This window comes from Mauremys mutica, chromosome 1 (genome assembly GCF_020497125.1).
Source record: "Mauremys mutica isolate MM-2020 ecotype Southern chromosome 1, ASM2049712v1, whole genome shotgun sequence".
Lineage (NCBI taxonomy): Eukaryota > Metazoa > Chordata > Testudines > Geoemydidae > Mauremys > Mauremys mutica.
This window is the reverse complement of record NC_059072.1, coordinates 100,237,046-100,249,407: the sequence shown is the minus strand read 5'-3', so window position 1 is coordinate 100,249,407 and position 12,362 is coordinate 100,237,046. Positions and strand designations below refer to the sequence as shown.

The 12,362-nt window shown below is 46.8% G+C and overlaps 1 protein-coding gene across 4 annotated transcripts in view; it reads right to left on the bottom strand.

Annotated features, from left to right (window-relative positions):
• ALDH1L2 (aldehyde dehydrogenase 1 family member L2) overlaps window positions 1–12,362 on the bottom strand; it is a 51,374-nt gene that overhangs the window by 16,764 nt on the left and 22,248 nt on the right. For all 4 annotated transcript variants that reach the window (XM_044987494.1, XM_044987480.1, XM_044987473.1 and 1 more), the window contains 5 exons: window positions 11,868–11,957; window positions 9,061–9,195; window positions 7,937–8,062; window positions 2,910–3,001; window positions 1,513–1,660 (listed from right to left, as the gene is read on the bottom strand). In XM_044987494.1, the coding sequence (XP_044843429.1) occupies window positions 1,513–1,660; window positions 2,910–3,001; window positions 7,937–8,062; window positions 9,061–9,195; window positions 11,868–11,957 (591 nt within the window). The remainder of the gene's footprint in view (window positions 1–1,512; window positions 1,661–2,909; window positions 3,002–7,936; window positions 8,063–9,060; window positions 9,196–11,867; window positions 11,958–12,362) is intronic.

Genomic DNA, 12,362 nt, shown 5'->3' with positions numbered 1-12,362 from the left:
GGGTGGGGCGGGGCGTAGTGTGACAGGGAGCGGGCGAGAGAGAGAGAGTGGATTTTTGGAGCCAACACTGTGTGTTACCTTCCTGCCTTGAAAAATCAGAACGTGTTCCCGATCCCTTACCCTTAACTCTTAACTGCAAACAGCCTGCAGCCAACGGACTCCCTCTCTCCCCTCTGCCCCGTTTCTGTCAAGCAAACACTCACTCCCTGCCTGCCTCATTATCTCATTTGATTGTTCACAGATTGATCACAGCAAACAGGAGCTGTGTTTGTAGATAAGCAGCTCCGGGATCAACGGATCAACGGAGCTACAGAGCTCCGAGTTCACAACAAAACAAAGAGAGGCTGCATAACAAAACAAAGAGAGTAATTTATAAAAGCATTCTGGGATATCTGCTAATACCCTGGAGGCCAATAACAGCGCTGGTGTGTGGCCACACTTGATGACCAGCGCTGCAGCACCAGCGCTGCAATCTTTATTCGCCATGCTGAGCCAGGTGTACGGCCAGCGCTGCAGCCAGGGAGTTGCAGCGCTGGATGTGCCCTGCAGGTGTGGACACTTACTAATTGCAGCGCTGGAAAGTCTCCACCAGCGCTGCAACTCGCAAGTGTAGCCATGCCCTAAGAAAGCAAATTGACAAGAGGATGAAGAAAGGGCTTGGTGCCCAAAGAACAAGCAGCAGGGGGAAGGAACTTTGTCTTGGTTTACTTTTCAAAGAATACATTTCAAAAGGTTTCTGGACTATGAAAGGGAACAAACGGGACTCCTTTGTTATTCATCTCTTTGGGGACAAAGAGATAAGCACCCTTTGATTCTGTAAGTGGTGGATCCTCCTGCCTGAAGGGCTGGAGATGCTCATCGCTTGACGTAGGTGAGGAAGCTGCTTAGGCAAAGATTGTAGCTTGGTTTGGTTTTGTATCCCTGCCCATCCTGGCTAACAGCCATTGATGGGCCTATCCTCCATGAATTTATGTAGTTATTTTTTTAATCCTGTTATAGGCTTGGCCTTCACAACATCCTTTGGCAAAGAATTCCACAGGTTGACTGTGCACTGTGTGAAGAAATACTTCCTTTTGTCTGTTTTAAACCTGCTGCCTATTAATTTCATTGGGTGATCTGTAATTCTTGCTTTAGGAGAAGGAGTAAAGAAAACTTCCTTATTTACTTTCTCCATACCAGTCATGATTTTATAGATCTCTATCATATCCCCCTCCGCCCCATGCTAGGGTTCCTTGGAGGACAGTCTGTTGCTGTTTTCCTCAGAAAAGCAGATTTTTTTTGTGGGCATGATGACTGAGATACATGAGCAAGGCACTCTAAGGAAGTTTACAATACCTACATGTGCAATATGCATGAATCCATCAACTGCTATTGATCTCCCAGTTTCATGAGCAATGGAATTCACCAAATTTCACCTTCATCCCATCACCAATAAATGAAAACTACAGAAACGAAACCAACACTCCATCAAAGAAAGTGTGCAAAATGTCAATAAAACCAAAAAAGGCTTACATAATCTATGACTAATTCTTCTTCTTTGTCCTCTCCCCTCAGTTTCCTCACAGCCATCTGAATAAAGTCTGCAAACTTAGTGGCCATATACACATCTTCATTCTGCAGCTGAAGTCCACCATATTTTTGTTTGATCTCTTCAATCATTCTGAAAATTGCAAAGAAATTGTAGGTTGAACTTTACACTGAAGTATTGTTGAGACAGTCAATTATTAGAAGGTGGAGTAGGGTTTTGGTTGGTTGCGTACAATTTGTGGACTTTTTTGTGTGCATGCCATTATTCTGTAGCTGTACTGTATTACTGCTAGCCATTGGGCTACATGGGGTCCTCAGTTATACACAGCAATTGTGCAGGTGTTATTAGGGGCAGAATTTGGCCCAATGGCTTTGAAATACTATGAGGTAACATTTTAGGAATAAAAGGCAAATGATAAACATATGTCATGTGTAACAGGGTACGGTCTGCTCCTGCCTTCTAGATTCACAGAAACTGCTCAGACTCCACCAGTTAGTTATCCACACAGTGCGGTTTAGTTCAGATTCCTGCCCCAACCCCTTTACAGCTCTGGGCAGCAATGCTATTTGCAGTGTCCCCAGGGTCTGAGAGGAGAAGAGGTCTCCCTTCCTTGAGAGCTCTCTAAGTTTGGACTTGGACTCAGCCCTGCTCCTCTCCCCTTGCACTTCCTTCCTGTGCCTTTTTAATCACTCCTCAGATGATGAGCTAATTAATCCATTAGCTCAACCAGCCTGATTAGCGCGTTCCATTCCCCATTCTGACCTCCTTGGGGAAACCAATTAGTGCCAGAGAGATCAGACTGCTGGCTAACCGGCTAGCTCCCAGCACTGTTACATCATGCAAGGATTGTTCAGGCTATTTAGTACCGCTCAGGAATTGTGAATCATGTTACATTTGGTGGATTATTAATAGCAATGATTTTGTTAAAACTCTCAAGGGCTTCTCATGTGATGGCTGTGGACATTTGGAGTAGAGAAAGGAGCGATGCTCACTAATGTGACCTGATACAGCATGGTGACCTCACTCCATTTGGGAGTAGTGGGCTCAACCCTCCTTGTGCATATCCCCACTGATCTCAATGGGAGTTCGGTATGCAGCTGCAGGATTGGGCTCCCAGATTTGGAACAGCTGTCAGATCTGCAGTAGACTCGCTCCCAAATATCTTCCATGGTAGTCCCTTAGTTTTAGGGCTAATCCTGCCCTTGTTATTCAGGCAAAACTCCAATTGAGGACAATGTCATGGGAGTCAATGGGAGTTTTGCTTGAGTAAGCGGGGCAAGAGTGGGGAAAGGGAAAAATCACAGATACTGTAAGAACCGTAACAAGGTCACAACCTTCATTTATTGCTTAGAAACATGGTTATTTAAAATATAAAAGTTACCTGACAACATGCATCGAGGATGCTCCAGATTTGAAGAAGTCTGTAGAATCCTCAATTACAGCAACATTGCTCAAAATTCCCTTCCAAATGGTCTAAAAAATATAGAAAATAAATGAGGCATTAATACAAACAAACCCCTCTAATGGCATAAAACCTCAGTTCACTGACACTAATGTAGGTCTGCGTGTATATTTTAAAACATATCGGCTTCTTTAAAATCAATTACTTCTAGGGATACTAGAAGAGGAAGCCAGAAAAGCAAATGAGCACTTTTGCTCCAACCACCATGCTAATGATTCGTGTGTATACAGTTTGCATTTTTTTTAGTGTGGCAGGTGAAATTACTGTTGACCCTTTGACCTGAGCAGTTAGCCGGTATGTGGGGCTTTGCAGGTTTGTTTTGATTTGGGGAACTGATGCTATGAATCATCTGATTATGAGCTATTTCTTTGTTGCAATCAGGGCCAGCAGAATGAGGTTATGGGCCATATCCCAACAATGGAAATATCGTGGGTGCTGTCTGATATATGTTTCCTCTCCCACAATATCTCATGGAGGTGAGAGTGGAACCTGGTTATGCTTCCACCCCTGCATGCATGCATTGGGGGTGGAGGTGAGAGCAGAACTCTGAGGAGGGGCTGGAGATCAGGCTGGCTGTTAGGAAGCAAGTAGGAATAGACAGCTCTCCTCTCCCCATCTTCTAGCTACTGCAGGTCCTAGCAGAGACATCAGGTCCAGGGAGGAACATGTGCCCCAGCTGCCAGGTTGCAGGAGAGTGCACAGGCACCTGGGTTGGGGACAGGGGAGCACTGGCACACAGGGCACCAGCTGCTGAAGAACTGCTGGGATGCCCATTCCCAGCCTGGAACAGGATGTCCCCCGTCATGCCACAGTAGCTCCCCTCACTCTCCCTTCACTGCTCCCCGCCCCCCTTAACAGCCAGCTTCCACCCCCCAGTCTTCTGGTTGCAATCCTGATTATTTACAAACATAGGCGTAGTTTGACTTGTATATTTGGGAGATAGGAACAGAGGTGGAACATGGAGGGGGACATGTGGGGTTGGGCCAGGCTCCTTCGGAGGAGAAGCAAGAGCACATCAGGGGTGCAGCTCGGAGCTGTGCTGCTCCCCCTGCCTGGAGACTGCCTGGCCCCACAGAGGCGGCCTGGCTCGGGGAGCAGGGCAGGGAGGGCTGCTGGGCAGCCAGGCAGCATCCAGCTTCCACAGCGAAGAGAGATGTGGGCCGGGCGACTCCCACCAGCTTCAGATCTGCTGGCTCCTGGCAGGCGGTGACGGTTTTCAAAGTGTGGGGCACGTCCCCCTAGGACAGCACGCCACACAGTTTGAAAACCTCTGTGCAAAATGGAAGGCAGAAATCTGAGGGGCACATGACCCGATGTCCTCCCCCCTGTGTTGCCTCTAGTTTGGGGGGGCAATGCCTCCCACTCCTTCCCCAATCGCCGCCCATTTACAGAGCATGTACACAAAGTCCTGGTTCCCCGAACGCAGTAGGAACAAACAGCAGCAGACAGTTTCTTTGCTCACGTTTTCCAAGCCTGCCTCTGCAGAAAGGCCTGTGCCCCAAGGAGCTCTGTCCCTCTGCTCCCCCTCAGGGCCATGCTTCACTCTCTTGCTTCCTGGTGGCTTCCTTATTTTCACACACGCACACAACTTGCCAAGCAATCCCTTTTAGGCTGTGCATTTGAAATCAGTCCCAGGAAACTGCTCAGGTTTTGCTATGGGCCAGTTATCTTGGGCAGTAGTCTCCCACTATTTCCAGCAATCGTTACATAAAATGGGTTTAACTGCTCCTTCCCCTTAGCCCAGGGGTGGGCAAACTTTTTGGGCCCGAGGGCCACACTGGGGAATAGAAATTGTCTGAAGGGTCATGAATGCTCACAAAATTGGGGTTGGGGTGTGGGAGGGAGTGAGGGCTCTGGTTGGGGGCGCAGGCTCTGGGGTGGGAGTTTGGGGTGTAGGAGGGTGCTCTGGGCTGGCACCGAGGGGTTTGGAGAGCAGGTGGGGGATCAGGGCTGGGGCAGGGAGTTGGGGCGTGCGGAGAGGCTCAGGGGTGAAGGCTCCGAGTGGTGCTTACCTCAAGCAGCTCCCGGAAGCAGTGGCATGTCCCTTCCCCGGCTCCTACATGGAGGTGCGGCCAGGTGGCTCTGCACGCTGCCCGGTCCACAGGCACTGCCCCCGCAGCTGCCATTGGAGCACTGGAGGGGGCCATTGGAGCGCGTAGGAGCCGAAGCGGGGCCATGCCGCAGATTCCAGGAGCTGCATGGTGTGGCCCTGGACCCTGCACCCCAGCTGGAGTTGGCCCAAGCCACAGGGTACTGCCCCTGCCCCTGCCCCAGCACCCCGGCCGGAGCGCCAGAGTGGGGCCGAGCCGCGTTGTGCAGCTCCCAACTCCACTCCTCAGCAGCAGCTTGTGGGCTGGCTTAAAATGGCTCGTGGGCCAGATCTGGCCTGGGGGCCGTAGTTTGCTCACCCCTGCCTTAGCCTGAAAGAAGGGTGGTGCACACCCATCAGCTTTAACCAGCTCTGCAATTATCTAAAGCTCAAAGACCCACTTGATGACAGCCATTAGCACCTTCCAGCATAACATTCCATAATTAGTAGTAGTAGTACTATAAAAGGATTCCTGTTGTGCATGAAAATTATTTCCCCTAATATTATGTTGCATAACAGTGCAGCAAAATTCAATGCAATACCAATAGTTTTCTTGCCCATCTTTTTTATAACCTTAATCTTCCAAATAATAGCACCACTTTAGATGTATAGGAACTGATCCCATGAGGTGTGAAGAGGGCGGTCTGAGGAGGACTGGAGTATTTGGTAGTTGGATATGTACAGCAGGGACTTTTGGCACTGGGGAAGGGCTGAAAGGTAGTACTATAGAATAAATACACTAGATGTATATTTCTGTTAAAATGGGGGTGAAATTGCTGAGAATGTGCACGTTTAAATTCTTATAATTTGGTTTCAAGTTGTCTCCACTGAACCAAATAAGGCAATTCACATCTCTAAGAAATATTGTTTCTTGGGCTATGTCTACACTATGCAGCTTTTAGCAGCACGGCTGTGCTTCTACAGCTGTGCCGCTAAAAAGCGTGCAGTGTAGCTACTGTTTGTCGAGACAAAAAACTTCCAACCCCAACAAGCGGTATTAGCGTTGTTGGCAGGAGAACGCTCCTGCCGACAAAGTGCTGTTCATACCGGCACTTGTCATCGACAAAACTTTTGTCTTTTGGGGCTGTGTTTTTTTAACACCTCTGAACTATGAAAGTTTTGTCTTTCACTTGCCAGTGTAGACAAAACCTTAGACTCTGTTTGAGTCTGTCTACAGTACGGCCCCGTAGTTCAGACTACAGAAGTGTAAATAGCAGTGTGCACCTAAGTGTTGAGCTTCAACTCTCCCGTGTGGATGCTGCAGACTAAAAGGTTCCTAGTTCACATTAATGTTGCCCTGTCTGAGGACTCCACTAACAAGAACCAGGAACTGTGAAGTATTTCTTGTATGTGGTACATTACACGGCTGCTTCTAGCAGGTCAGGCTTCTGTATCAGATAAAGACTGACTACAGGGCTTTCTTCTCAGAGGGATACACAAGAGATGTGTCGTCATTAAGATCCTTTAATGTTCTGCCACCTATGGCTGAGGTTAACTTAAATATGGGATGTCACACATGGTGCCCTTAGTGGCTGAATAATATAATACAGTTAAGCATTCTGTCACAGGAAACCTTGAATATGAACCCGCAGCATCCCCACAGGGGAGTCCAGCACAGCACTTTCATGCGCAATGATCTTCACCGCCCCAGAGTCCAAACTGCAGGGCAGTGTAGAGAAGCCCTGAGATTCTGTTTTAGAAATAGGATCAAATCTTGCTGATGAATGTTTCCATGCAAAAAATAACGCCTGTTTGTTTGGTGTCTGAAGGCCTCACTGTGGGGGGGAGAAGTCGTGCTGGTGCTCTGACTCTGCTTTGAAGTGTGTCTTCCTCACTCATCACATATAATCCAAAACCATTCTTCTTGACTTGGTCCAACACTTGGTCTTTAGAATCAATCACTTATATCTAAAGAAAAAGTTTCTAGGACCATATATACATTTGTGAACACCTAACCTGATCTCCAAACACATCTGAATTAATTTTAATAGCTTAACATTCATCCTTGTACTTTTGTATATATTTTGTTAAGAAATATGCACATTGCACATTTAAATACCGTATTTTCCGCACTATAAGGTGCACCGGATTATAAGGCGCAGTCTCAATTACGGGATCTATTTCTGTACTTAACCCATACATAAGGCGCACCGTATTATAAGGCGCATGCTAAAACATACGGTCTACAAAAAAAGGTAACGGTGTTCATAGTGTAGTAAAAAGGGAACGGAAGCAAAACAGTGAGTTTAGTTGAACTTTATTCTACTATTTAACAATACACTCACATTATTTTTTAATCAATCTCCTCCCACAAATCCATCAAAGTCATTGATGTTGAATTCTTTCGCAGCTGCTCTATTCCCATTTACAACCGTGTAACTGATAGCCTGTAGTTTGAATTGTGCCTCGTAAGCATGTCTCTTCACTGGTGCCATTTTCGGGGGTCCTTAGACAAACAAATGTTGTTTTGCAGCATACCGGTAGTATACCTACCGGAGGAGTGGAGAAGGTAAACGTACGTACTGTACGTATTACGTAATGTTCTCTGATTGGTTTATCGCTGCCAGCGTACGTAGTTTACGTATTACGTCCCTGTGTCAGCGAAAAATGGTCCGACAGTCAATCAAGCAAAGCGCTTACCAAAGTCGCACAACAACATTTTTACAGATTTTGGAACTCAGTGCACACATAAGGCGCACCGGATTATAAGACGCACGGCCAATTTTTGAGAAAATTTAAGGCTCTTAGGTGCGCCTTATAGTGCGGAAAATACGGTAAGTTATATCATGTCTGTGCCTAGACGTCTTTAATGCTTTTCTGTAAACTAATATCCTGCTGAACTAGTTTACAGAATTACCTTGATATCTTCTGCCATCTTTTTCTCCTCTTCTGTAAGTTCTATGACAGACATCTCATCAGATGAAAAGTATTTAGATGCAGGGATCATTTTTCCATCCTCAAATTGTAGATTTCTCACCAACAACTGAAAAAGAGGGAATATGATTTAAGTTGATGGAAAGGCTGTAAAATGTACCAAGGAGAAATTAATGTGTTAATTCGAATAATACTGAAATGAGTAAGTGTCTGGTAGGAAATCTCAAATCTGTGATAAAGGTATCTTTAAATATTTTCTTCACCACAAACTATAGTAAGTATAGGTACAGTTTAACATATCATAGAAATGAACATATGATGGGTGGAAGGGAAATGCCTGTAAGGATCAGTGGGACATGAACATAGACCTGTAAGGTTACCGGACAACCACCATCCCCACGCTGCCAGCTGGTGGCATCTGGAACCTAGTTACTCCCTGCAAACAATCTGCTAAGGTTCATGGGAAGTTCTACCCAGGGTGATCTGACTGACACTGGTTTTAGCAATCCCTGACTGGCACCCTGTCCCTGTATAAGTCCATGGGGCATACCAGCAGGTGCCCAGGCAACAATGAGAATCCTTAGCTATTTGTCATGACTGCCTAGCTCCTCTGTTAGTGAACTCCTGGTTCCGATCTCAGCTCTGACTTGGATTCTGACTCCCGATCGACCCCTGGAACTCTGACATGGACCCAGTATCGGCCAGATTCCTGACTCTGTCTTTGACCCTTGGCTTAGCTCAGAACTCTGACTTAGCCCTCAGCTTGATTCTTAACCCTGATCCTGGCTCTGACTCCTGCTTTCAGTTCTGGGATCCCAAGCTCCCATCATTAGTCCTGCCTACCCTCACCCAGGATCCTGACAATACCTAAGATAAAGACCAGAATGGCATTTAGCACTCTTCATGAAATAATAGAAGATTGACATTTTCATGGCTGATTACCTGGCTGCTATCACTAGCATTGCAAAGATTACATCTGGATTTGAATGGCATGAAATTTCCACACAGTTTACATTTTCTCCTAATGTTGATCAGCCCATACAGTTTTTCACCTTCCTTGCCCGTGCTCCCCGCCCTCCGGCTACATTATTTATCTTGAACACTTACCATCTTTCCATCATTACCAAAAAGAACTAGGCCATTTTTGGTTATAAGCCCAGGTTTTGTGGTGCCTTTTATTGCCAATGGTTGTCCAGGAGGCACTGGCCCATCAAGTAATGATGACCCATAGAAAGTAACCATCTACAAAACAAAATGAATGACAGATGCATAGGCTCTAAATCTCTCTCAACATGCTGAAAATGCAATGACATTGTTTTCCTGCTGTTAGGTAATAATTGGAGATATACCAATCTCCTAGAACTGGAAGGGACCTTGAAAGGTCATTGAGTCTAGCCCCCTGCCTTCACTAGCGGGACCAATTTTTGCCCCAGATCCCTAAGTGGCCTCCTCAAGGATTGAACTCACAACCCTGGGTTTAGCAAGCCAATGCTCAAACCACTGAGCTATCCCTCCCCCCAAGATTTTGAAAACCAGTTTAGAAATCAGTGGGAACTGAGTGTCCAGATCACTTGTAGGGCTTTTTGTTAAAGGGGGATAATAGTCCTTTGGTTCCCTTTACATGTAAACTGCAAAAATTGTGTGACTATATTATCTGTGGGGCATCACAACCCAGCATATGCAAGTTTTTGCCCAAATGCAAGCCCAGGAAAATCCTGTGAGTGACAGCTACGTAATTCCAGGCCAGGCCCTTGTTTCTTGTCTTCTTACACCGCAAGCTTTGGAAGGCAAACACAGTATCCATCTCAGTGTTTACACAGTGCTTACCACTGTGGGGCGCAGATCCTGATTAGGGCCTTTGGGCAATATGGTAATATAAAAATTAAACAACAATTATAATGACTAAATTGAGAATGCTTGGAAAACCTCCTAATGTTATTTACTAGGACTCAACTGTGAGCACAGCCGTGGACCTGTGAAGGGGCCAAAGAGGGCACAAAGAGCCCCCCTTACTTCCTAGACAGGCTACCTACATCACCAGAACCTGTAGGGAAGGGATAGCAGCTGCCAGCAGGCTGCTATGCCCCCCCCAACTTATCCTGTTAGATGGGGTGGGATCTGAGTTATTACAGAGAATTCTTTCCTGGTTGTCTGGCTGGTGAGTCTTGCCCACATGCTCAGGATTAGGCTAATCACCATATTTGGGGTTGGGAAGGAATTTTCCTCCAGGGCAGATTGACAGCAGCCCTGGGGGTTTTTCACCTTCCTCTGCAGCATGGGGCCCGGGTCACTTGCTAGAGGATTCTCTGCACCTTGAGGTCTTTAAACCATGATTTGAGGACTTCAATAGCTCAGACATAGATTAGGGGGTTATTACAGGAGTGGGTGGGTGAGATTCTGTGGCCTGCACTGTACAGGAGGTCAGACTAGACCAGGGGTCGGCAACCTTTCAGCAGTGGTGTGCTGAGTCCTCATTTATTCACTCTAATTTAAGGTTTCGTGTGTCAGTAATACATTTTAATGTTTTTAGAAGGTCTCTTTCTATAAGTCTATATTACATAACTAAACTATTGTTGTATGTAAAGTAAACAAGGTTTTCAAAATGTTTAAGAAGCTTCATTTAAAATTAAATTAAAATGCTGATCTTATGTCGCCAGCCTGCTCAGCTCGCTGCCAGCCTGGGGTTCTGTTCACCTAGGCCGGCAGCAGGCTGGGACCCCAGACCAGGCGGGGAGGTTCAGGGGTCAGGGCACAGGGCTGGAGGGTGTGGGGGTGCAGGGCAGAAGGCTGGGTGTGGGGGGGTTCATGGGTCAGGGCAGAGGGATGGGGGCTGTGGGGGTGCAGGGCAGAAGGCTGGGTGTGGGGGGGTTCATGGGTCAAGGCAGAGGGATGGGGGCTGTGGGGGTGCAGGGCAGAAGGCTGAGGGGGTTCAGGGGTCAGGGCAGAGGGCAATGGGAGTGTTGGAGGTTCGGGGGTCAGGGCAGAGGGGTGTGGGGAGTGCAAGGCAGAAGGCTGGGGGTGTGGGGGGATTCAGGGGTCAGGGCAGAGGGGGTGTGGGGGTGTAGGGCAGAAGGCTGGGTGTGTGGGGGGAAGCCTGGCTGCCGCAGGACCAAGATTCTGCCTCCTGCCCCCGCAGAGGAGAGCGGTGGGCGGCGGGGCTGAGAGGGGCTGGGGGCCAGGACCGCAGCAGCGTGCCCCTCAAAATCGGCTTGCGTGCCGTGTTTAGCTCGTGTGCCGTAGGTTGCCAACCCCTGGACTAGACGATCATAATGGTCCCTTCTAACCTTAAAGTCTATGACTATCACTTATCACTTAAAATCTATCTTTTGTAGTTAATAAACTTGTTTTTGTCTCGTCTAAAACCCAATGTGTGGAATTCATAACTGGGGGGCAAAAAGCTGTTGCATCTCTCTCTCTCCACATTGAGGGAGGGGATGATTTTCATGAGCTTACGCTGTACAGTTCTCTGTGCAGTGCAAAACAGTATAATTTTGGGTTTGCACTCCAGAGGAGGGTGTGCACTTGGGTACTGGGCAGTTCCTTAGCTGATCTTAGCATCTGTGTGTAAAGCTGCAGCTGGGTGTGTCCCTACCTGTATGTGTGCTGGTTAAGTGCAGTCTGAAACACGAGGGAGAGCTTGGCTGGCTTGCCTCAGCAATATAGTGTAAAGGGAGCCCAGGCTGGTGGGTCAGGCAGACTCAGTGGTACCCCAGTTACAAGTGGCACCCAGGGGAGGGGGCACCCATCACAGATACATTTTATTAAGTGACTTGATCTATATTCTGATTGTTATCAATGGGAGTTGCATGTGATCACCAAAAGGAGGCTGCATCTCATCTGTAACTTTTATTACAAAATCAAATAACAAAGATGGTAGGAAAAGTAAGGAAACACTTAAATTTCACAGACCATACCTGGCCATCAATCACTGTCCAAGCTCCAGGTACTTTATCATGCCCTCGGATCCAGTTATGCAAAGCTTCTGCAGGCTTGTCCCAAGAAATCTAGGAAGTCAAGATGCATGATTTGATTCTTTCCTACCTCGCTATAAATAAAGATAACATTTCTTTCCAATAATAACAGCTACAAGTCATTTCTCTCTTTCAGTTGTTTATTTAAGAATCTAGACGGGGTCTTGGTTAGGAAAACTCACATTTTCTAGAAGGCTAGTCATCAGAGTTGTAAATTGGGACACTATGAATCTTACTCAAAACTGCTTCTGCACAAGCTTTCCTTTTCAAAGTCTCTCATTCATATGATAAGTATGAGGATCACACATGGAGGATGCAAGGGTTCCACTTTATAAACTTTTCATAAATGGAACCTTCATAGAAAGAGTTAATAAATGACAGATTATATTCATGTTAAAGACACAAGAAGTATGTGTTAGAAATGGGTACAATCCCATC